This window comes from Malaclemys terrapin, chromosome 10 (genome assembly GCF_027887155.1).
Source record: "Malaclemys terrapin pileata isolate rMalTer1 chromosome 10, rMalTer1.hap1, whole genome shotgun sequence".
NCBI lineage: Eukaryota > Metazoa > Chordata > Testudines > Emydidae > Malaclemys > Malaclemys terrapin.
In genome coordinates, this window is record NC_071514.1 from 40,492,742 (window position 1) to 40,517,060 (window position 24,319).

General features: G+C 55.2%; 2 protein-coding genes across 2 annotated transcripts in view; one reads left to right on the forward strand and one right to left on the reverse strand.

Moving 5' to 3' along the window:
* Nucleotides 1-1,527: 1,527 nt before the first annotated feature.
* On the reverse strand, nucleotides 1,528-15,289 carry DUOXA2 (dual oxidase maturation factor 2). The gene is made up of 7 exons (XM_054042073.1): nucleotides 15,234-15,289; nucleotides 12,134-12,309; nucleotides 9,235-9,292; nucleotides 7,086-7,220; nucleotides 6,286-6,499; nucleotides 5,090-5,304; nucleotides 1,528-4,027 (listed from the first exon to the last, which is right to left on the reverse strand). The coding sequence occupies exons 2-7, from the start codon at nucleotides 12,278-12,280 to the stop codon at nucleotides 3,828-3,830; spliced, it is 969 nt and encodes a 322-aa protein (XP_053898048.1). The 5' UTR covers nucleotides 12,281-12,309; nucleotides 15,234-15,289; the 3' UTR covers nucleotides 1,528-3,827.
* Nucleotides 15,290-15,454: 165 nt separating this feature from the next.
* The window catches only part of DUOX2 (dual oxidase 2), a 44,391-nt gene continuing 35,526 nt past the window's right edge, over nucleotides 15,455-24,319 (forward strand). The window contains exons 1-4 of the mRNA XM_054042072.1: nucleotides 15,455-15,519; nucleotides 20,772-20,882; nucleotides 21,701-21,784; nucleotides 23,182-23,346. Of these exons, the coding sequence (XP_053898047.1) occupies nucleotides 20,813-20,882; nucleotides 21,701-21,784; nucleotides 23,182-23,346 (319 nt within the window). The 5' untranslated portion in view covers nucleotides 15,455-15,519; nucleotides 20,772-20,812. The remainder of the gene's footprint in view (nucleotides 15,520-20,771; nucleotides 20,883-21,700; nucleotides 21,785-23,181; nucleotides 23,347-24,319) is intronic.

Below are 24,319 nucleotides of genomic sequence, written 5' to 3' on the forward strand. Positions count from 1 at the left end.
TGGAAAGCATTAGCCAGCCTTAATACAGAGCTCTCTGCTTCTCCGCATATAGTGCTGTACAGCATCTCTCTTCCTTACAACAGGGCAAGGGAGCTCCTGGCTCAGCCCATGTGTGCGGGCATATGTGGGCACTCCAGCAGTAACTGGCATTTCCATAGAGGATACCATCTGCTAATCACTGCCAGAGTCATGCTGCCATCTCAGACATGTTCTTAAGTATAGACAGTATCAGCTGCTGGATCTGTTACCATCTCACTCATGTAATGAGCTTTTTTTTAAGATGTTGGGCTGTAACTTAACAGCCCATGAACCTCAACACACTTTTCTGCATGTTAGCTGTTAGCTCCCCACAGTCACCATTCAGCTTCAGTGTTGTTGCTGCCATGTTTGCATAAACAAATCCAGCATCATTCCTGGAACGGTCGTAGTGTATGGTTCTTGGCCTCTGTGTCCGACCTCTACAAGGAAGCATACTGCACAATCCCAGCTAAAAGCAAGCGGCTGGCAGTGAATCAGGCAGCACCTATTAGCTCTGAGTGGATAATACAAATCTCAGGACAGCTGCCACCCTTTCTTAAACAAATCCAGCGTTATTCCTGGAACAGTTGTGGATCTTGGCCTCTGTGTCCAACCTCTACAAGGAAGCATACAGCACAATCCCTGCTAAAAGGAAGCGTCTGTCAGTGAATCAGGCAGCACCTATCAGCTCTGAGTTGATAACACAGATCTCAGGGCATTACAGTGTGGAGAATGTGATATCATCGTTGGTAAATGATCCGCTCCTAGCTATGGCTGCTGGAGAGGTGTCAATCATGATGTCACCATGTCTGTTCACAGCCTTTGATACCAGGAACTGTGAAACTGTCTTGACTCATCATGTAATCCCTGAGCTGCAGGTCCCCTGCCCAATAAAGATTTTTGCCATAAGCAATGTCCTCTGAATGTGCCAGGTGTCAGATGCCCACAGCCTCAGGTAGGAAGATACCTAGTTTGCAGATAGGAAAGCTGAGTTTAAGTGACAAGAAGTAGAGGCATAGTGGGCTCATGACTTGGGTCCAGATCCTCCAAGGCATTTACGTGCCTAGTTCCCAGTGATTTCAGTGGAAGTGGGGAGCCTAAATACCTTTGATTTGGGCCTCAGAGACTGGGGACTAGATTCTGTTCTCCTCAGGCTTTCTACCACCTTGCAGCCTCTGAATTCTGGGTCTGCTGAGGGCTTTCTCAGACCCTGGTGCAATTAGAGCAGCCCCTGGGTTGACATTCAGTGTGACTTGTGCTCCTAACTCACTTAAGTGCTTTAGAAAATCCCATCTCACCTTTGCTTCAAAATGTGTCATTTGACACTTGCTGGGAGGCTGCTTTGAGGTGCTATTGAGGGAGTGGAAAAGACAGGAGAGCGCAGCCCCTCACAGAAGTGATCAGCCCTGGGGCATGGCTGGAGTTGCTCGGAGGCTCAGATCCCACTGTGTGAATTGCCCCTGGGAGCTGGCCCAGCCAATCAGAAAAGGTCAGGAGCCTGCACATTGCTACACTTCTCTTGTTTTTATTATGGTGTTCTTAGCATAAATACACAAACTCCAAAACTCACCCAGACATATCACAAATCACATGTGCACAGATGTTGAAGTGCAGCAGGGGATGTCGGATAAATAGAGGTCAGCCCAGCCAAGGGGAGCCAGCCACGAGATGATGGAGTCTCAGTGTGAGGTGACGCCTGCTCTCAGGACCAACTCAGTACAGAGAGTCGCCCAATCCCCTGAGCGGCTGCACACCGCAGCGCTGGCTCTGCGCGCTGGGTCATAGCTCACTTGAGGTCAGGCCCAGGTTTAGCAAAGGGAGCCAGGCCACTTCAAACACGCTGCTTTCCTTTTGTGCAGCCCTAGGACTGGCGCGTGTGCCTCCAGCTGGAGAGCCCCACAATGGCATGGCTGTCTGCGCAGTCCCATTCCCCACACCTGCATTCCTGCCCAACAGACACGCAGAGCCAGGGCATGGTCCCCCACCGCCTGCCCACTGTCAGACAGTCAGGTGCTGCCATGTGACCACCTGCCTGTGGGCCCCACGCTCAGCCTTAGTGTCTCCTTTGTGGAGCTCGCCTGCCTGTGGGCACTTACCCCACAAAACCTTTGCCCCAGCACATTCATAGAACCACTTGCCAGGGGCTTGGCTGACCACAGGGAGATTTACAGAGAACTCAGAGAGCTGGCCCCAGGATGGTGACTCACAGCACCAGGGAGGTGACAGCAGGGTCTCTGGAAGCAGTAGGTGATGGTGAACCCAAGTGCTGCCTCCCCAGGGGGAACAGGGAGCTAGATCTCCAAGGGGCGAGGCCCCAGGTGTGGCCCCTAGGGTTTGAGAGCTACAGGAGGAACATGAGCGTGGGCTGGCCTAAGACAGAGGACTTGCTGGCTCAGGTGCCAGCGAAGCCGTGGGACCTGGGGTGTGACTGGTACGTGGGACTGAATCCATGGCTTTAGGAGTCATTCAGCTTTGTACCCACCCAATGCATCTCTTTTTAAAGTGAAACCTCCCTAAGCCCTTGTTCCAGCAAGTGGATTAGGCCCATGGCTGTGCTATTAGCTACAGGCAGCATACAGCGCCTGCCCCATGTGGCTGCTGAAGCAGGCAAGGATACACGGTTTTTAAGGCCAGAATGGACCATTCAATCATCGAATGTAACCCTCCTATATGGCACGGGCCAGAGAACTTCACCCCCGTTGCCCCTGTATTGAGCCCCATAACTTGTGTTATGGGCCTTTTGCCAGAGTGGGTGGGGGAGGTTCTGTGGTCTGTAACACGCAGGAGGCTGTGATGGTCCCTTCTGGCCCTAAAGGCTGTGAGGCCCAGAAAGGTGCCAGCTGGAACTTGAAAACTTCCAGAGATGGAGAATCCACCCCTGCCTTGGGAGTTTGTGCCAGTCGTTATGCTCCCTCACTGTTAACAACTGGGGCCTTCTCTCCACTTTGAATTTGGCTGGCTTTAACCTCTGGCCATTGGTTCTTGTGCTGCCTTTTGCTGCTAGATTAGAGCCCTTTACTTGGCAACGTTTGCTCCCCATGAAGGTACTTCTACCCCCTTGCTGTACCTAACCTGGTTGCTGGCAGTGCTTTAGTGCAATGCTCCCCTGCTGTCTTGTTGTGCCAATATTCCAGCTGCCCTCCCTAACAGAGAGAGGTATAGTGCTGACCAGCGGGACTGCACCAGGAGGCAGCTCATTAGGGATCGTCATTGCATGACTTGATTGTTGTTCTTTGCGATCTCCCCTCATCCCCCCCGCCCAGAGCTGCTCATTGAACATACTAAAAAGCTTCAATATTCTTCATATTAGGTTTGGCCTTTTCAGTCTGTTACGTAGAATACTGGATGCCAGTAGCACTTCAGTCCTGCCTGCAGGATCCGAGTGTCTCTCACATACTTATTATATGTGGGTGTCACAGCCCCTCCATGCAAGATTCCATTCCCCCTACTCGTGGGTTCAACATCTGTAGCTGGATGTGAGTCCAGTGGGAAAAGGGAGAGTTTTGACTTGACTCCAGAAAGGGTGTGGAAGTGCAAGCGGAAACGGCCCCTGGGAACCCATTTGAGCAGAGCGACTATGCAGCGCAACTCCGAGGCAGCGTCTTCCCTTTCTCTGGAGATCACTGGAGAGGAGACGAACTTGGAGGGTTCTCAGCCCAGCAGAGCGTGGCAAGGCGCTTGCTGATCTCTCAGGTGCCAGCAGGACATGTGAGTTCGATCTCGGTGGAGAGCTGAAGAAGGATCTGGACTCCTTAGTGCTCTGCTTCCTCGTGCTTAGGGTCCAACTAGGGAGGGAGGAGGAGCTTCCTCTAGACCGCCTCAATGGTCAGTGCAAAGTTGTCATAAGGATTCTTTTTGCTTGCCCGGAAGTGGGGGTTGCCATATGCTTCCCCCAGCATCGCATCCCCTTCCTCTTCGTCCTCGCTCAGATCAAAGAAGGCTTTCAGTGCCTTAGGTCGGAGGTGGTGCAGCGCAACCACTACCACCCCAATCAGGAAACACAGCAAGCCTGGAAGACACAAGCAACGCACACACACTCAGCAAACTCCCCTACTGTGCACCCTCCACACAAGAAGGGCCCCTTGGGAGCAGCATGTCCCTTCCGCAGGGCGACAGATTGCACCCAGCTACCAGCCTGGGACACATCCCAGCTTCCACCCAGCTGATGCCCCCTGTGTGTATTCTGACAGGCAAGTGGGAACGGCCTCCAAATGGGGAACTATCACATCACCTTCCGCCTCTCATTGCAGTGACGGCACCATGGGCTGCTGTGCTCTGCCCTGCTTTCAAATCCCATGCCACACCCTACAGCGCCATCAGCTGGACGTTTTGGGAACATACATAGACTGTGGGAATTCTTACCACTACGGCTATTAAGCGCATACAAAACCCACAATCTACTGAAAAAGTCCCACAGTGGCCTGCCAGCCCACTCCGCTCCACCGCCAGGAGCGATGCTTTTCACTGTGCAAAGGAACTGGTACGTTTTGTTGAGCATGAAGCCTGTTTCTCCAAACAGCACCGGAGACCAGGCTGGCTGGGTGTTAGCGATTCAGAGCAGCTGCGGATACAGCCTGCTCAGCAGAGCTGTCTGGAGAATGACAGGGGTTTTTTGTGGAAAATTTTAATATTTTTTCCTTTTGATTTTTAAATTTCCTGTGATTTTTTTAATTTAACAAAAAAAAGTAGTTTTTTAAAAAACTGTTTTCAGTTAAAAAAACGAGTTTTTAAAAATCCCATTTTTTTTCCAAATGCCAAAACTTTTTACCCAAAACTAATAATTTCTATCAAAACATTTTCAGAAATGTCAATCACAGTCAAACGTCCAATGAAAAAACACCAGCTCCTGTGCTCCGTGGGAACACGTGCATTGCATCAGCCCCAGGGGGAGCTGCAGAGCATGGAGCAACACGGCCAGGTTCATAGCTGATGGCTCTGACCCTCACGGGTTGGCTGTGAGGGACTTAGAACTGGACAAGAAGCAGCAGGTGCACTGGGCGAATCTGCCTCCTCCTCAGCCACCTGGTCTCTCCTGGAACCATGTCACGCACAAAGCAAGTGTGATGCCTACTTGTTGCAAGTGTGAGCCAGAAGGATGCCCCGTAGACAGTCTGCAAGGAGGCTGGACCGAACTGGATGGCGCACATGGGGGAGTTCCTGACCGTGGAGAAGGAGAGCAGCGAGAAGATCATGAAGGCCCCAGTGACCAGGATCATGTAGCCCCCGTAGACCAGGACTGGCATGGAGAACAGCATGTTGGAAATGAGCCAAGCACAAAATGCCACCCTGGTGGGAACAGAAAGGCCACAAAATGATGAGACCCACACACAGCCGCTGGAACGGGCCACTGTCTTGGCCCCAAACTGACCGCTGGGCAAGCTCTGGCCTTGTAAACCCCTCGCTCCCTGAACGCTCACCTCCAGGGTGGTCTAGGAGCTCCAGGCTGTTCCTGGGCTTCCCACAGGCACTGCCAGGACAGTGTACTGGATGCCCCTCCCAGATTCCACGGGCCAAGACAGAGAGGCGGTACCCGTGGACAGAATGTGGCTCCTAATGTGGGACATGGCTGTTCCTTTGTAGGGAGTCAGGCAGCTTTTCTCCGTAGTTCTGCAAAGGGCCAGGAGGTGCTGAAAGCCATGCCAGGGGCAGGCTAAGGGAAGAGGCAGACTGCAGCAAATTCAGCCCCCTGTGCCCAGAGGGGTGGGCTCCAACCCTCAACTCCAAGTCAAAGGAAGGTTCCAAGTCAGATCGGAAGGACCGTATTTCCAGTTTCGCCCATCTGTCCAGCCCCAGTGGAGTTCACCCGCAGTCTCTCCACCCACTCATGCTTCCTGGATGTAGGCAACAGGGGCCAAGATTTTCAAAAACAGGAGCCTAAAGTCAGACTCCTCCATCCACATTTAAGCACCTGCCTGATTCTCAGCAATGCTGAGCACTCTCTAGCCCCCCTGGACCTACACCTGTGACCCCCAGGGCCTGGTTTCTGCTACAGATTGACTTGGCTGCTGTATGGTTATTGTGAATGGGCTGACTTGTGTAAACCCCATCGCAGTGGAGGATGGGGGGAGGCAGGCACCGCTGCAGGCCATGTCTGCTCCTAGGGAATGGGAGTCCAGTCTGGCTTTCCAGAGGAGTCTCCCAGCACAGCAGGCTTTGCTAGCAAACCCATTTCACTTGGAGCAGGCCCGGGCCAAACCCAGGATGCACAGTCTGCTCCTTTCAGGCAGGAAGACCGTCTGGCTCCCTATGAAGAAGGAGGAGGCTCACCAGAGAGTTGCTGATGCATAGTGGCCGGAGATCCTGTACTGGCTGTACACGCCGCAGGGGCTCTGCTGGCTGAACTTCTCTGCCACGTACAGGATGGGGCTGGGCAGCCCCTTCGCCAGGCCCTCGTTGTAGATTTGGTCGTAGTTTACGCCAAAGCGCCAGGCAAAGTGCTCGTTGTAGTTGATGGTTTCATTGATCTGATTCACTGGGTTCCCTGCAGGAAAGGGAAGCGTCTCATTAGCCTTGGGGCAGAACAGAGATTCCGCAGTGTGTGGGGATCCAGGGGGCCGAGCAGTAACCGAGGGGCCAGTTAGTTACCTCAAGAGCAGGGCTATTGCTGAGCTTACTGCCCCTTCATACCGCCAGCCTGCCTTGGGGTAGTCACCCCAGAAAGATGAGAAGCCCCATTGTCTCCCCTTCCCAGCTCTTCCCAGGCTGACCAGTTCTGGTGGGTTGTGTGTCATGGATGTGGCCCAGAATCCAGAAGTCAGACAGTACTGACTGGGTGGTGAGCAACTGTGCTCTCCCCAACCAGAGACAGGCATGTTACAGGCAGTTCCCCCCGCCCCCCCACCATGGATCTAGGTGGCCCAGCAAGCAGACTGGTACCCAGCATGCACTGGGAGCCAGAGGAGATGTACGAGGCCCCTGCGGCTGGTAGTGGAGTTGGTGACCTTACAACAAAGTGAGGGCCAACAGCTCATGCTACGATGTCCAAAGTCAAGGTTGGGGAGAGATCCCCACGTGCTGTGCACATGGGCCGCATCTCACTGGCTGATGCATCCCAGCGTTGCACTCACCTACTAGCGTGACGTTTACTCCCCCCAAGCCGATGTGCAGGCCAACGTCGGCGTTCACCATGGTGCGGCTGAAGGATTTGTAGGAGGTGTTTGCTGTCACCTGGCCAGTCTCCCAGTCCCCGGTGAACTGCACAGCTGGGAGGGGAGAGGAATCGTGGGTGGAATTAGTCAGGGGCTGGCACCAGGCGCTGCTGCCCTCATGATCACCAACTGTGGGCAGAGTCTGGGTTTGTAGGGATTTCAACTAACCCATGGACTCTGTGCAGTCATCTGTTCAAAGACAGAGGCCAGCCAAGCTCCAAAAGGCCCTGACTGGCTTCTCACTACTGAAATAAGCTCTTTAGGCTCACACCTAGCCCTGTCCGGGATCCCTCCAGGCAGAATTGCCCGGCCCTCTGGCAAATTGAAGCAGAGAGGAGCCTTTACATCTTGGATCCAAAGGGTCACCTTGACTAGGGCATGTTCCAGCAGGACCTGGGAAGCCAGTCACTGGCAGTGGTGCAAAGCAGTGGATGTGTGGCCTAGTGGATAGAGCACAGACGTAGGGTGCTGAGCTGCCCTGTGCTGCCCCCCTTGGTTGCTGAGCTGCCCTCTTTTAAAACAAACCATTTATTCATCCTTGAACCTTTCAGATTTTCAAAGCTCTAAAGATGGAGCCTGCACAGCCTTCCTGTCTCAGGCAGGTTCAGTCCATAGGGCCAGAATGCTCTCCTCCTCCTTCTCCCCCCAGGGGGAGACGCTCGGAGGTCTGGGAGTCTATGTGTGAAGAAGGAGTGGGGCAGAGGGGATGCATCAAATTGTCCCCCCTCCAGCCCATGGGGCATGTCAAGTTCATGCAACCTAAGACCCCTGGAGAACTGGCCTAGAAGGGGGCAGTGGTGGGGCTGGCACAGACCCTAGAGTTCTCAGCACCCCAGCTCCAATGACACTGCACTGCCAGGGAATAGGGGAGCCAGAGCTGGGGTGGCCTGCAACAGGTGGCCTTCAGCAGCCGCCTGAGATCCATGCAAAGCTCAGGGGCTGAACCTCCTGCTTCTGCTAGGGAGGCACAAACCCAGACCAGTTCCTTTCACCCAGGGGGAGAATTCAGAGGAAATGCCCCAAGGGCAAACTCTGAGATCTTGCTGTAGACACACTGCAGTCCAGAAGGACTGGGGGCTTGCAAAATGGTATGATCCCTGAGTACTCAGGAACCCCCCTTCCCCCCGCCAGTATTTGCTGGGGCGGGGTGTGTGTCACAGAGACGGAGTATCTATCTATGGAATCCAAACTGGGCTTCCGGGTGGTGCCAGACAGAGAAATTCTTGGCTTCAGCTCTGAAAACGATTCATTATTCTTGTGTGCCCAAGCAGCACTTGGACGTCTCGTTATGCTGAGAGCAGCATGTGGTGGCTCTCAAGTGCCTCAGGGAGGGTGGACTCACTCCCCGAGAAGGGCGTGGGGGCTGTGCCCGCTGCCTCTTGCCCCTTCTCTGAGAGCCAGACTTCTGCATTTCCTCAGAGCGCTCCCGTGTCACTTGGACTCAGGGAGCAGCCTGTAAAAATGGCAGGGACCGATCCTTAGGGCTATCGGGTGCTGCCAGTTGTAACAACACTCAGCATCTCTCCAGCAGCTGCCTTCTAAGGGTCCCAGTGTGCTTTACAAACAGGGATTCAGCCACACTCAGCACCTCTGAGAGAGGGGCAAATACGATAGTGTGTGCATGTATGTGTGCATGCACCACTGCCCTCTACTGGCTGGGAACTGTTCAGCTGTGCATCAGAGGCCTCCCTCCTGCTTACAGTCATTCTCCTGTAGATCACATAAGGGGCTGTGCTTTGGCACAGGGGGATTTGATTTCTATTCCCTGAGAAGCTCCGAGTGGCCACAGAGAGCAGAATAGTGACAGTTACAGCATTCCTAGATGGCCATGTATTTATTAAAATACTGTCAAGCCCATTATAGAGATGGGGAAACTGAGGCCCAGACAGGTTAAGTGACTTGTCCAGGTCACACAGGACGATTGAGTCAGAGTTGGGAATAGAACTCAGATCTCCTGTGCTCTAATCACTAGCTCATGCTTCCTGTGCACACACCCAAAGCCTCCCTACCAGGAAGTGCCCCTGCTTACAGCCGCAGGTGTCACTGGCTAGTTCAAGGGATCACTTACCAACAATCACCGCCCCAATGAAAAGGCTCAGGATAACCCGGAGTAGCCAATACAGCCTCTGTGAGGAGAGAGATGGGGGGGGGGGGGGTCAGCTGAAAGGAGTGGCCCAACAGGTCCTCAGTTCTCTGAGTCAGTGAATATAACAAAACCACTTAAAAGGCACAAAGCTAGTATGAGACTAAGTTCTCTGGGACAGAGACAGAAGCTCTGCACATGTTGGTGCAGCACCTCGCACCAATCCTGATCAGGGCTTCTAGGCTCTACTGTAATAGAAATATCATTAGACTTACAGCAAAACTGCTGTGAGGGGGGAGAGGCCAGGACTTGAGTAGCAGGAGGTGCAGCCTATCAGAGGGGAGGGGCAAATGCAGCGGTGGGGGAAGCCCAGGATTGGACTAGCAGGGGGCTGTGGGGCAGGGCTGGGGTGCCCTGGCAGAGCAGGGGGCAGGGCTATAGTGCTGGACTAGCAGGGGGCTGTGGGGCTGGGGTACCCTGGCAGAGCAGGGGGGCAGGGCTATAGTGCAGGACTAGTGGGGCGCTGTAGGGCAGGGCTGGGGTGCCCTGGCAGAGCAGGGGGGAGGGCTATAGTGCAGGACTAGCAGGGGGCTGTGGGGCAGGGCTGGGGTGCCCTGGCAGAGCAGGGGGGCAGGGCTATAGTGCTGGACTAGCAGGGGGCTGTGGGGCAGGGCTGGGGTGCCCTGGCAGAGCAGGGGGCAGGGCTATAGTGCAGGACTAGCAGGGGGCTGTGGGGCAGGGCTGGGGTGCCCTGGCAGAGCAGGGGGGCAGGGCTATAGTGCTGGACTAGCAGGGGGCTGTGGGGCTGCGCTGTGGTGCCCTGGCAGAGCAGGGGGGAGGGCTATAGTGCAGGACTAGCGGGGCGCTGTAGGGCAGGGCTGGGGTGCCCTGGCAGAGCAGGGGGCAGGGCTATAGTGCAGGACTAGCAGGGGGCTGTGGGGCAGGGCTGGGGTGCCTGGCAGAGCAGGGGGCAGGGCTATAGTGCTGGACTAGCAGGGGGCTGTGGGGCTGGGGTACCCTGGCAGAGCAGGGGGGCAGGGCTATAGTGCTGGACTAGCAGGGGGCTGTGGGGCTGCGCTGTGGTGCCCTGGCAGAGCAGTGGGGAGAGCTATAGTGCAGGACTAGTGGGGCGCTGTAGGGCAGGGCTGGGGTGCCCTGGTAGAGCAGGGGGGAGGGCTATAGTGCTGGACTAGCAGGGGGCTGTGGGGCAGGGCTGGGGTGCCCTGGCAGAGCAGGGGGCAGGGCTATAGTGCAGGACTAGCAGGGGGCTGTGGGGCAGGGCTGGGGTGCCCTGGCAGAGCAGGGGGCAGGGCTATAGTGCAGGACTAGCAGGGGGCTGTGGGGCAGGGCTGGGGTGCCCTGGCAGAGCAGGGGGCAGGGCTATAGTGCAGGACTAGCAGGGGGCTGTGGGGCAGGGCTGGGGTGCCCTGGCAGAGCAGGGGGCAGGGCTATAGTGCAGGACTAGCAGGGGGCTGTGGGGCAGGGCTGGGGTGCCCTGGCAGAGCAGTGGGGAGAGCTATAGTGCAGGACTAGTGGGGCGCTGTAGGGCAGGGCTGGGGTGCCCTGGCAGAGCAGGGGGGCAGGGCTATAGTGCTGGACTAGCAGGGGGCTGTGGGGCAGGGCTGGGGTGCCCTGGCAGAGCAGGGGGCAGGGCTATAGTGCTGGACTAGCAGGGGGCTGTGGGGCAGGGCTGGGGTGCCCTGGCAGAGCAGGGGGCAGGGCTATAGTGCTGGACTAGCAGGGGGCTGTGGGGCAGGGCTGGGGTGCCCTGGCAGAGCAGGGGGCAGGGCTATAGTGCAGGACTAGCAGGGGGCTGTGGGGCAGGGCTGGGGTGCCCTGGCAGAGCAGGGGGGCAGGGCTATAGTGCAGGACTAGCAGGGGGCTGTGGGGCAGGGCTGGGGTGCCCTGGCAGAGCAGGGGGGCAGGGCTATAGTGCAGGACTAGCAGGGGGCTGTGGGGCAGGGCTGGGGTGTCCTGGCAGAGCAGGGGGCAGGGCTATAGTGCAGGACTAGCAGGGGGCTGTGGGGCAGGGCTGGGGTGCCCTGGTAGAGCAGGGGGGAGGGCTATAGTGCAGGACTAGCAGGGGGCTGTGGGGCAGGGCTGGGGTGTCCTGGCAGAGCAGGGGGGCAGGGCTATAGTGCTGGACTAGCAGGGGGCTGTGGGGCAGGGCTGGGGTGCCCTGGCAGAGCAGGGGGCAGGGCTATAGTGCAGGACTAGCAGGGGGCTGTGGGGCAGGGCTGGGGTGCCCTGGCAGAGCAGGGGGCAGGGCTATAGTGCAGGACTAGCAGGGGGCTGTGGGGCAGGGCTGGGGTGCCCTGGCAGAGCAGGGGGCAGGGCTATAGTGCAGGACTAGCAGGGGGCTGTGGGGCAGGGCTGGGGTGCCCTGGCAGAGCGGTGGGGAGAGCTATAGTGCTGGACTAGCAGGGGGCTGTGGGGCAGGGCTGGGGTGCCCTGGCAGAGCAGGGGGCAGGGCTATAGTGCAGGACTAGCAGGGGGCTGTGGGGCAGGGCTGGGGTGCCCTGGCAGAGCAGGGGGCAGGGCTATAGTGCAGGACTAGCAGGGGGCTGTGGGGCAGGGCTGGGGTGCCCTGGCAGAGCAGGGGGCAGGGCTATAGTGCAGGACTAGCAGGGCGCTGTGGGGCAGGGCTGGGGTGCCCTGGCAGAGCAGGGGGCAGGGCTATAGTGCTGGACTAGCAGGGGGCTGTGGGGCAGGGCTGGGGTGCCCTGGCAGAGCAGGGGGCAGGGCTATAGTGCAGGACTAGCAGGGCGCTGTGGGGCAGGGCTGGGGTGCCCTGGCAGAGCTCTGGGGGGTGTCAGTGCCTGCACGGGTTAGGTGTGGCAGGTCAGAGCTCTCGGGCTCTCTGGGACCGGCTGGGGGCACTCACCGCTCGGCCCCGGATCCCCGGCAGGATGAGCAGGAAGCTGAGCCCCAGCGATAGGAAGACGGCGATGACGATGATGGAGCTCACATCGAACGCGTAGTCCTTCCTCGGCTGAGGGTAGAAGGGGTAGACGCCATCGAAGAGAGTCATTGTGCACGGCTGGGCAGAGGGCGGGAAACCTGAGAGAGAGACAGAGCGACTTAGACGTGCCCGGTGCCAGGGTGTCTAAGCACCGCCTCGGGCCTGGGATTCGCTCCGGGCATTGTGGGAGGGCCTGGGGCGAGGGCTGGGATGGCCCCAGGACCATCTGCTGCAACTCTGTCCTGGGGCTCGGGGGTGACTCCCGGCCCTGGCTCCTCCGCACTGAGCTGGGCTGAGTTCCCGAGCGGCGCCAGGAAACGCGGCCTGGGGCCAGAGGACACGCGCCGGACAAAGGCTCCGCTAGTCTGAGCGCCGGCCCCGTTCTCGGGGCGGGCTGGGCTTGTGGAAGCAGACGGTGCGGGGAGAGCCACGTCCCCACGGAGCGCCGCTCTGCTCCCCGCTGCTCAGCCTCCCGCTTCCCGGGACAGCCCGGACCCTAAGGCAGCCACCGCTCCGCGGGGACTAGCTGAGACCTGCCTGGCGCTGCAGCAGCCGGAATCGGGGCATGTGTATTTTGCGGTGCACCTTGCACTGCACCCGAAGGAGCGAGCGATCTCCCGGGCGAGCAGGCGCTCAGACCCGCCGCAGGCTGGGCTGTGCATTGGCTCTCCACCTATAACGCTGGCTTTGTATTCGCTCCGTTTCCTGGCCCTGGGTCTCAAATACCATTGGTGGGTTGGACATCGCTACCAGCAGCAAATAACCCCCGTTCCCGCCTGGCAGAGCAGGAATCCTGTATGCGCGCCAAAGGGGTGACAGGTGTTGCCCGAGGTCAAAGAGGGAGCAATTGGCAGAGTCAGGATTTGGCTTGGAGTTCCCAGCTCTAAACAGTCCCCCCTCCCCCCAGATTGGCTGGAGCACAGGTGTATTAGCTGGCATTTTCCAAAGCTGCCTAGGAGATTTAGATACATATTTGCCATCAGTTTTCATGGCAGCCGGGTCTGTTCTGTCCAGTTTGATTATCTCTTAAGATTGTTGTGTGATTTCTTTAGAAAATACACAGATTTAAAAAGCGTATTTCTATCTCATGATAGTCCGGACTGTTTGTCACTCTCCTCTTTCTCACAAATAGCTAAACTGATTTTGCTCAAACTTTCCAGCAAAAATCATTGCGTTTCCCCGGGAAGGCCCCGGAAGAGTTCAGCCCCAAAGGGGAAAGTTTCCGAATATTCCAATTCACTGAAAATAGGTGGAGGTTAGAAGGGGCAGAGCACGGGAACCTAAACTCAGTCGAATAAACACCCGACAAGACCTCTGACCTTTATAAAAAGGAATTTAGCGTATTTACTATGCGCTAGATTGGGATCTCTCCGTGTGTTTAAGGGTTTGTCTACACAGAGAAATTGACCGCAATAGCTACGGTGGAATAAGCTACGCCACAATAGCTCCCATGTAGAACCTCTCTTCCGGAGGAGAAATCACTTTATTCCAGAATAATTAACGCATTTCCAAAGCGGAGTAATTATTCGAGAATAAAATTACATTTATTCCAGAGCAATGATTCCACAAGAGCTTTTCCGGTCAATTCCCCCGTGTAGACAAGCCCTGAGTTAGAACCCACTCGCCTTCGCAAGCAGGGACTCCAGTGGGGTAACTCGCAGGGTAAGTGTGAATTGAGGAATCGGGTTCTGGTAAAGCCGCTCAGGCAGCTCTGAGATGCTGAGAAAAACCCGATACTCTGATCAGACGGCGTCAAACTTTGATCATTGAACGGCAGCCGGGCATTCTCTGGATCGCGCAGAAATGCCCTGCTCTGGGCAGGAATCTGCGCTGGACCCAACGCGCCGGCCCCAGCCCCATCATGCGAGGTAATTTTCTCAGTTCAAAAACCATCAGCCCCTGCCCACTTGCCGAGATTTCCCCTGATGAAACTATTCGGCCGTTGTAAGTCGCTACATTTGAACTGAAAATGTTTCCTGATGAAAAAGGGGGTTTTATAGATGTGTATATATATATATATATTTTTCCCCCCCACAGGAAAATGTTGGTTTCTAATTTTTTTAAATTATTATTTCTCAATGAGACATTTCAAAGCCAAACAACCATTTTCATCTGGCTTCATTCCGGATGGAAAGTTCACTTTTTGAAAGCGGAAAATTCTTTGAACTTTCAAAATTCTAGCCGGGGCGGCGTTCCCCCGTCTCTGGTGCTGGATCCAGGATTTCTAGACCTGGGGGTTAGTTTTTCCTCTTTTTCTCCCCTGAAATTTTTCAGAAGGCTGGGGGGAAATCGCAGAGGTGTTAAAAATGAAACGTGTGAACTCTGCGGCTCTGATAGTGTTCAAAGGGTGAAGGGGCTTTGAAAAGTTAGAGTGAGAAAAGAAAAGAAAGCAAAGTTGGCTGGCACGGTTCATCCTACCCCATTCAGCGGCAAAAGGAATCAAGGGGGAGCAAGCCGGGCGGGGAATGAAAACCAAACTCCGGCATTTTGGGGTGGGGGGGTTGTTGAAAAAAAAACCTGAATCGGAATCAACATCTCGCTCCGAATCCCGCCGCGGGCACGGGCCGATTTGTTTCCCAGCTCTCTTGCAAAAAGCGTCCTACGAAAATTCTCCCTTGGCAATTTCTGTCGGGGCTAGAAGAGGGTGTAGCTGGCTCTGGGGTGCCCCGGACGGGAAAGGCAAGTGATGAAATCCCACCCGGCCGCCGAGGGCTTCTCCGGGTATGGCCAATGCCCTGCCTGGGGGGGGGGGGGGGGGGCAGCCCGGACTTGGCTTCACGGTCCTTGCACCCACGCGTCCCCTGGGAACGAGGTCAGGCAAAGGGGCTGCGGGTCATGCCCCCAGGGATCTTCACGCAGGGACACAGCCAGTCCCCACGGGCTACACTGTGGCAACCCCGAGAAGCTCGGGGTGTTTGGCTTCTCCCTTGCAGCCCGCTCCGGGCAGAAATGCCCTGGCCGGGAGAGCATCTCCCTGCTGCCTGGAGCCCCAGCCCAGGATGGGCGCCTGCCCCTCGCTTACCTGTCCGGCAGGGCAGCGCTCAGGGTCCAGCAGTGCTGGCAATAGCTCGCGGGCTGCTCTCTTATAGTCCGCCCGCTCCCCTCTCGGGGTGCCCGCCCCACCCCGGGGTGCACGCCAGACTCCGGGGGCAGGTGTCTATGCAAATGTGGAAGCTGGGCCCCGCCCACAGCGCTTCCTCCCTGGCGCGGGAGCCGCCCAGCCCCAGTCTGCCAAGAGCCGGCCAGGCAGGAGGCACCGAGACAAGAGGGCTGCGCGGTACCGCATACAAGGCGCACCCGCTGTCTAGGTGAGTGTGCTGCCCTCTTAGGGCCGGGACCTGGGTTCGGGAGGTGCAGCGGGACGCACCTGCTGGGGGATTTGACCGGGAGCTAGCGGCGCAGTGCCGGCAGGGCGTCGCCAGAGGGCGCCGCGCCCCCGGTCCGTTCACACGTGGGAGCTGTGCCGGCGCCAGTCCAGCTGGCAGCCCAGCTGTGCGGAGCAGAGGGTCCTGCTGCGGGCAGGTGGCGTCCCTGGGGAGAGCCGGGCTGCGCCAGCCGCCCGCCGTCCTGGAGCTGGCCCGGCCACGGCAGGTGGAGCCTGGCACAGCCGCTGCGCAGCCCCCATCCCCGGCGCGGGTCGCTCTGCGCTTTGGAGGTGCCCAAACCGAATGCGGAGCGCCAGGCACAGCCCCCACCCCACCGAGGCTGGGAGCTCTGGGCGGCGCGCGCCCCCACCCCCAATTAAATCTTGGCCACGGGGACGCTTCTTCCTCCCAGCCCGGTCCCTTGCGCAGGGCTCAGGGCGCTGATGGAGGGGCTGGGCGGGAGGGTCTCTGCTCTGGGGAGGGGCTGAGTCCCAGGCTCTAGCCTGCCAGGGGAGCCGCGTGTGGGGTGGCTGGCTCTGTATTTCCCTCGCCGAGGCCAGGACTCAGGGCAGAGGCTCCTCGGGACGGGAGCCTCCTTTCCCTGGCCCTTTGAGGGCACCTGGCCTCCCCTGCACATTCTGTCCCCTTTGCTTCCGCCAGCTGCCCCCGGGCAGGGCTGTGCTGGGCACCCCAGTTGCTGGCTGTGTCCTGGCCAGAGGGAGGCGGGGAGTTAGATCAGGGCCCCAGCGCCTGTTCCCCGGGGCTCGCCAGGAGCCTGCTTTGCTTCCCGGACACCCCGTCTCCCCCTTTCCGCGCAGCGAGGCGGTCCCGGTCCGGGCGGTGGGAATCTGCCTCCTCGCCACGTAGAACCGCCCTGTGGGGCTACCGGGGCCCCGTTGGGTTAGTTCTCTTCATACTCCCGGGGTCCCAGACCCCCTCCGGGCACAGGGACAGCAAGTCCTGCCCTGCCCTGAGACGGGGCGAAATCCCATCCACCCCATCCCCTGCCAGCCGGTCCTGAGCACGGTCTGGCCCCAGACGGTTTCTCGCCCAGTCGGATTGGGCGCTGCTAAACGCACGGGCCCCATTGAGGAGCCGAGTCTTGGAAATGTAACCCGGGGGCTGAATGTGCTGCAAGATTAAGAAGCGTAAAGCAGCCACAAGTCGCATTCTGCAGCGTTTAATCTTTTTAAGAAACCAGCTTCCCGGAGCTGTCCAATCCCCTGTGCTGCGCAGCTCTGCTTAACTGAGCATAGAGCCTTTCTGGGGTACTTGTGAGCAGCCCTCCGTCAGCCTCCGGGGTTCCCACACAGGAGGGTGAGTGTTTGGGGGAGCTAGTCCCCCCCTTTTCAATACACAGCAGCTCAGCGGTGGAGGGCGCTTGTCCTTGCCAGTTCCTCCTGGAAGCCCTTCTTTGGCGCTGAGGGTTTGTTTGCATCACTCTTATCTGAAGTGCAGTTGCTGAAGTGTTTGCTAGGGCCCTGCGGTTTTGGATAGGATTCACTGGACGATTTGATGAAAGGCCTGGAGCCTTTGGAGATATCAAGGGAATCAAGGAGTCCCATGCCCAGACTCCTACCAGGAATCAAGGACCATGACTTGGCTCTGGCAGCACCAGGGTTCCCTGTTTTCATGGGGCAGGGAAGCTCAGAGCTAGAGTGGGGTGTGGGCAGAAGAGCAGGATCAAACCCCATTGCTGGACAGGGCAGAGCTGGCTTTCTGAATGTACCAGCAGGGATTTGAGGTACAGAGAGTGAGTGACCTTCCCTGGGGCAGAACTGAGACTAGATCCCCTGTCTAGTGTTACCTTCCAGCACATCCTCCCTCTCGCCACAGTAGAGGTGGTTTTCAAACCTTGCAAACTCCTTGTGGGGCTCCCAGGGCTTGTGGAGCACGCCCACATCTGCAAACTGGTTCCCCAGTCAAAGCCCCGTGTTTTCAGGAGTGGTTCAATAAACAGGCCAAAGAGCTGCTAGATGCCATAACGCAAGGCATTTGTTTGGCACCCAGGGGCTGGCCTGCATTTCGCTAGTTATGCTTGAGCTCACCAGCACCAACGTGCTTGCTCTTTCTCCACGGTGCTGGGAGAGAACGCTGGCCTGGTTCAGAACAAATACATGCGGGAAATCAGGCATATCAGCCCCCAGATGAGTAGATAGCAAAGCAACAAACAGCAGCACAGGCCGGTTGGAGCTCTAGGTGGCCATGCAATAGACTCCCATGCTCAAGGATCACTACTCCCAGGAGACCACATTATTCAGGTGCAGAAGGTCCTCTCAGCAGGCCTGAGTCCCAGAGTCCTTGCTCAGACTTGCTGGGATAGACATGCTGAATGGATAGTGTGGAGAGTTCCCAAAAGGACAGGCAAGGAAGTAGAACACGGAAACCACCAAAATAATCTTTGGTTAATTGCTCCCCATGAGGATTTTGGGATCTCGGTCCCTGTTGAATACTCCCCACAGTCTTGGATTTGTCAGTTGATAGAGGCTGGGTGGATCCTCCGGGCCAGGCCATGGAGAGATGAGAATCCCAGATATACAGAGTCAGCCTCCCTGCTTCACAGGCCTAGTACAAATCCCCCAGGCTGCACCAGAAGACAAGAACAAAAGATACTTTCCAAACTCTTGTCTGCTGGAACTCTGCATGAGAGCCAGAACCTTTCTGAGACAGTGAAGGGATGGGGAAAGGGAGGAAGGATGGTCTATTGGACAGTGCATTTGGTTTGATTTCTGTGGGACCATGGGTCAATCACAAAATCTACCATGTGTCTCTGGTCCTCAGCTATAAACTGGGGATAGCACTTCCCTACTTCCTGGAGGGAATGTTAAGATAAATCCATTAGTTGCTCATGTGCTATGGAGGACAGAGCATTGAACTCAGGTGCAGGAGATCTGGGCTCTATTCCTGACTTTGCCACTGACTTGCTGGGTGCCCACGAGCAAGTCACTTCCACGTTCTGTGCCTCAGTTTCCACATCTGTAAAATGTGGCTAACAATAACAACCTCTTTTATAAAGTGCTTTGAGATCTACTGATGAAAAGTGCTATATAAGAGCTAAATATTACCCTGGAGAGAATGAAAAACTTAACAAAGGCAAGTTGCTCATTAGTGTCTCTAGCCATCCTTGAGGCATGTGCTCAGCTCATCACATTTATGTACACAGGAGAAGTATGTGAAGTATGTGACCTGAATGGAGAGTGCATTGATTGATACCATGGCAGGAAGAGTACTGTATAAATGCCTTGGTGATAGAGACTAGAGTCTCTCTCTCTCTTTGCAGAAATATATGACTGGACACTCCATCTGTTGGCCATCTTCTAATAATTTTCCTTGCATAATATTCTCTCTTTCTCTGATGTTTATTTTCTATTTCTTTAAACTGGGCCAGGAGTGGAAATTTCCTGTTAATTTCATACCAGCCCAGATCCTATTACAGTCTGGATCTGTGGTTTTCTGCTTGTGAGAAGTAGCCATTTGTGAGTGTCTCTTTCTACTAGTGTTATGGATAATTCCATAGTAAGGATTCACTGTGCTAGTTGTATTGGAGCTATCTGAGTTAATGTTACACCCAGCTGGCAATTTTTGTAAATTTGGTTGTAACTCTTTCCTCTAGAAACTACTCTGTCAGCTGATAAATACATACCCATATGCATACATAGCCTACTGCTTGCAACTGAAGGGATGTCGCCATTCTGTGCTTTTCAAGCTAGAGGAATCTTTCAGTAGTAGTTCAATCTTAAATCCATGTGTCAAAAAGATGTAACTTTCTTTAAAAAGCTAATGAAGTGTTTGCTTGTAATAACACTTGATGACGTATGGATTTGAGATCATCTGAGAGGAGATTTATACAGTATTATTTCTCATAAGCAAAGGAAAATTTGTTTACAGTGTATCAAACCACCTGTAATGGCATCATGTATTCAAAGGGCAACAAAAATAATGGGCTTTAGATTGTGTATCTCCTCTTGCACACAAACTGAGGGCCTGGAGATGATATCTGGTTAGGTGGGCACAAATGCTAGCATTTAGATCTTAAACTACTGCATTGGAGTTAGAGGTGCACATGCTATAATTTGTACCTTCTGCTAATAATAGGAGAAATGTTCCAGCTATCATTAACTGCAGATGCAAAACTGAACCTATAAGATTATGGTCCAGGTTGAGGGTTTCTAAAAATCAGGTACAATACATGCATTCTATTAGCCTCTATGTAAAACACACGATACACCTGGAGTGTCACTTAGGCCTGGAATGTGGGAAAAGACGATTGTGTAATCTTTGTCAGAAGCTATGTCCAGAAAATGGTTTATCCAAACAATGTGACTTCTTGCCGAGGCAGTGCATTGAGGGGGTCCTTCCACAGAGCAGGTGAAAATAGCTTTGGAAGCAGACCCACCCTACTGCTATTTGCTGGAAGTGCTCAGCAAATATGTGAGCTCTGCAACCTCTTTCCCCTGCTGTGCAGACCTGCTATTCAGAAATGTGCCTTATGGACAGGAACACTATAAAAATACATAGGCAAGATGCCTTTGCAGACTGCTGGTCTTCACCCTTAAGATTTCTGCCTCAGAAGCAGAACAAGTGTTAAGCTGGTTGGATGATTTCAAGTATTGACTCCAATCTAGCATGTTAGGGGAGCCACCTACGCTAGCCAATGGGAGCTGCCAGCGAGAAGAGTGCATACTAAGTCCTGCCCCTGTCTCAGAGATAGGTACCTAAGCCTAGGCTGCAGGGAGGCATCCATCCCTCCTAGAGATCCACGGTTGGGAAGCCTTTGGAGTTAAGCACCCAAGGCATATTATATGAGGAGGAGCATCTCTCTGATAACTTTTAGCCTAGGGGGTCAGTCACCCACCTGGGATGTGGGAGAACCCCCAGTTCATGTCCCGCCTCTTCCTGATAGGGAGAAGGGATTTGAACAGGCATCTCCCAGCCGAGTGCCCTAACCACTAGATACTGGGATATTCTGACATGGGGCTGCCTCAGTCTCTCCGTTCCCCTGTGGATAAATAATTCAAACTTTATTGGAGCCGGGGGACTGAATCCTATGTCTCCCACATCCTGTGTGCGTACTCTAACCAGCAAGCTACAGTGTCATTCTTTGGCCCCCTGCACTCAGTGAGACACCAAGGCTTCCTGAGGTTTAGAAATTCTTCGTGGGGCTCCAATCCACCTGCTTTCCTCTCTGTTTTCAGAGGCATCAGTGGGAGGGTCTCCCAGGAAAAGTACAACCGTTATGGCCAGGACTAAGACTTGGATCCTGGTCTTGGTTGGGTGGCTCCTCTCCGGGACGTGGGGTGCAGTGGGTAAGTACCATTATTACCTTGCTTCCACCCCCCACCCCCACATCCGTGGTTACTGACATATTGGAATGCCCCACGTTTTCTCGCTTCTGTTTGGGCTTCTTTGATTAGAAAGAATCTACCGCCCAAGGCCACATCTCTTGGGGGAGGAGGAGAGGTGCTGAGATAAGGGTGTGTCCTGGCATGTGACTGTGGGGTGGATGCCCTGGCTCCGTTATGTGCTGTGACTAGTACTGTGTGGGCATGCCTGCTCAGTGACTGTCACTGGCATGCTGGTGTGTCTCATGCAGCGAGTGGGACATGTTGATATGGTCCCTGGGCTTTGTTTGGTCAGTAATATTGTTTTGCTGTTCAGTTCACTCGCAGCCCTGGGGATTGGCTGGGAGGCAGTCCAGCCCCTCACTCTGAGGTAAAAGTCCCGTGACACAGAAATCCAGTGTTAGTCTCTAAGGTGCCACAAGTACTCCTGTTCTTTTTGCAGATACAGACTAACACGGCTGCTACTCTGAAAAGTGTTCCTTGTGTAGCAGAGGGAGTTGTCTTGCCCTACTGGGAAGCATGTTTTCCTTGCTGGTAGTGTGAGGTGCTGCCTTAGTGACCCTTCAGCAGGCTGGGCTACCAGCACACCGATCCAGGGCCCCTCTCAATGTTTTGTTTAAAATCTCAGGAGACGCTGGTGTCAGTTTGCTCCAGCTGTGACTGTACAAACCAAACCTGCATCCTGTTCCCTGGGTTCAGTCCCCATCTCCCCTATAACAGCTGCCACTCATGCTTCATGCCATCCCAGCTCAATATGGCCCTGGGGTCTGGTGTCTTCACAGGCGCTCAAGAGAACGTTCACTGGGAAGTCCAGCGCTATGACGGCTGGTACAACAACCTCCTGTACCACAACCGCGGCTCTGCAGGTGAGTGTGGGAGCGCGGGAGGCCAGAACTGTTGATTTGAAACTGGGGCCTGATGGGGATTAGGAGGCTAAAGTTCACTCCAGACCTGCCTGAGCTGAAGATGGTGGCTTGGAGCAGCCAGAGGAGGTGGCATAGGAGATTTGCCTACCATTGGTTGCTCCTGGGTATTGCTCAGGGCTCTTGTTGGATTCCCAGGTCCTTTGAGGTGATTGTAATACAGCAGCATATGGCTTCTGCCACCTTCACTTGGCTGAGAGGTTGCAACTTTCACATTTAGATGCTACTGTCATCCATACCTTGGTCACCTCCAGGGCAGGCAGCCCCCACTCCACTGGCCAGGGCCAAAGCCTCCCGAGTCTTTCCATTGATTTCAGTGGGCTTTGATGAGGTCCTCAACAGGGCTGCGCCTTCAGGGAGGATTTTCAAAAGCATCTAAGAGAGTTAGGCACCCTGCTTCCACTGACTTTCAGTAGGTGATAGGCACCAAACTCCCTTAGGTACCCGGCTTCCACTGACTTTCAGTGGGTGATAGGCACCAAACTCCCTTAGGTACCCGGCTTCCACTGACTTTCAGTGGGTGATAGGCACCAAATTCCCTTAGGTACCCAGCTTCCACTGACTTTCAGTAGGTGTTGGCACCAAACTCTCTTATGCATGTGGCTTCTTTTGACTTTCAAAGGGTGGTGGCACCAAACTCCCTTAGGTGCTTTTAAAACCTCCCACCTGCGATCCCTCCAGAAACTCAAGCTTGTGTAGCTTGCGGCACGTTGTTTATTTTGGCCCGTCTCCACTGGCGAGGGCTTGCTGCTGGCATTGATCAGGAGAGCTGCACCAACAAACGAGTGCTTTTGCCAGGATAGTTTCTACCATTTCCCCAAACGAAATAATCTCTCCCAGAAAAAGGGCTTTTATGCAGGTTAGCTGCATCTGCAAGTGGGCTTTGGCTTTTGCCAGTTACGGGGGTTTTCATGCTCCTGGCTGACGTGGATCTGCTGGAATTAAATGTTTGTTCTCCTCTGACGCATCTGGCGTTGCCTGGTATCGGGGTGCCAGGTTGGATGGTCTGTGCTGCTGGTAGTTGACCCTTGTAAAAAACATCCCTTGTGCCCCGATGGAATGAGGAGATGCTGTGTGGATCTGATTGCACAGAGAAGGAATGTGTCTAGTTGGATGTTTAGCACACTGCAGCCCTGACTGTCCTTTACAAAGACACTAGGTTTTCTGGAAGGCAGGTTCCCAAACACTCCATCTATCTCATTCTCTCCCCCCAGCCCAGATTTCCCAGCCCTCTGGGCAGCCCCAAGGGCCCCCTTTCCCCTATATGCTGCCCACAACCTTGGGATCCCATCTGTCCTGGGGATACTGGACACAGTGACATGCTGATGTTGTACCACCAGGTTCCAAGTTGCTGCGTCTCCTGCCAGCTAACTATGCCGATGGCGTGTATGAGCCCCTGCAGGAACCGCATGTGCCCAATGCTCGCAGGCTCAGCAACGTGGCCGCACGGGGGCCCTCCGGGCTGGCCTCCAGCAGGAACAGAACCGTGCTGGGAGTCTTCTTTGGTAAGAGATGGCTGGCAGGGCACTAGGTACAGCCCTTGAGCTATTTCTTTACTCCCATCTTTGTGACCCCTCTTGCTTTTTCCCCTACAAAGCCCTTAGACAGATTCAAATCTATAACTTCCAAACCAAGACATCAGACCTTGCTGAGCCCTGGGGGTTAGGAACGGCCTGCAGGGGGCATGTCCCTCATCCATCTCAGAGGACATTCCTGTCGATGGGGACACGATCTGGGCTCCTCTCACACTGGGGCCTGTGGCCATGCTCTGTGCACTGGTGACTTCCTCCATTTGTCTGAGTCATGTTTGGAGAGTGTAATCCCCTGGGTATGTTCCCACAGGTTGAGCAAACAGGCTGCAGGTTTCCCAGAAGTCAAGGGCCCATCTCAGTGGAGGAGAAAGAGCAAGAGGAAATGGGGTTCAGTTATTATTTCCTTTAGTCTCACTGATTCAAGAGGCAAAGCAAACACAAGCTCACCTGGGGCAGTCCCTCTAGCCTGGGGCAGTCCCTCTAGCCTGGGGCAATCAGCAGTGTCCCTGTTGTCTGCAAGAGGCATGAAGCAATATCCATTCCTGTCACACGCAGAACTTCACCTATTCATTAGCCATGTCGCTGAGCATTTGTTCGATCGTCTGGGGAGTGGATCCCAGCAGGAGCCTGTCCCAGCAGTGCTCAGCGCTGGCTGCTAGCAGAGACTTTGGCCAGGATTCTGTGCTCTGTTCATTTTTATCTCAGAGATTTCAATAGTAAAGGGGACCAGCCTGACCCTCTCCTCTGATCACAGGCCAGAGAACCCATCCAGAGAGTACTGCATCCAGCCCATCTCTCCTGCTGAGCTAGAGGCTCTCTGAAGTGGGCAGGCGAGTTGTTATCCTGGCAAGATGCAATCCCCAGGCTGAGAGCAGCTATGCAGTACGCAGGAGTGGGAGAACCCTGGAAGGTTTAGGGGACTGGGTTGGATACGTCCTCAAAATTC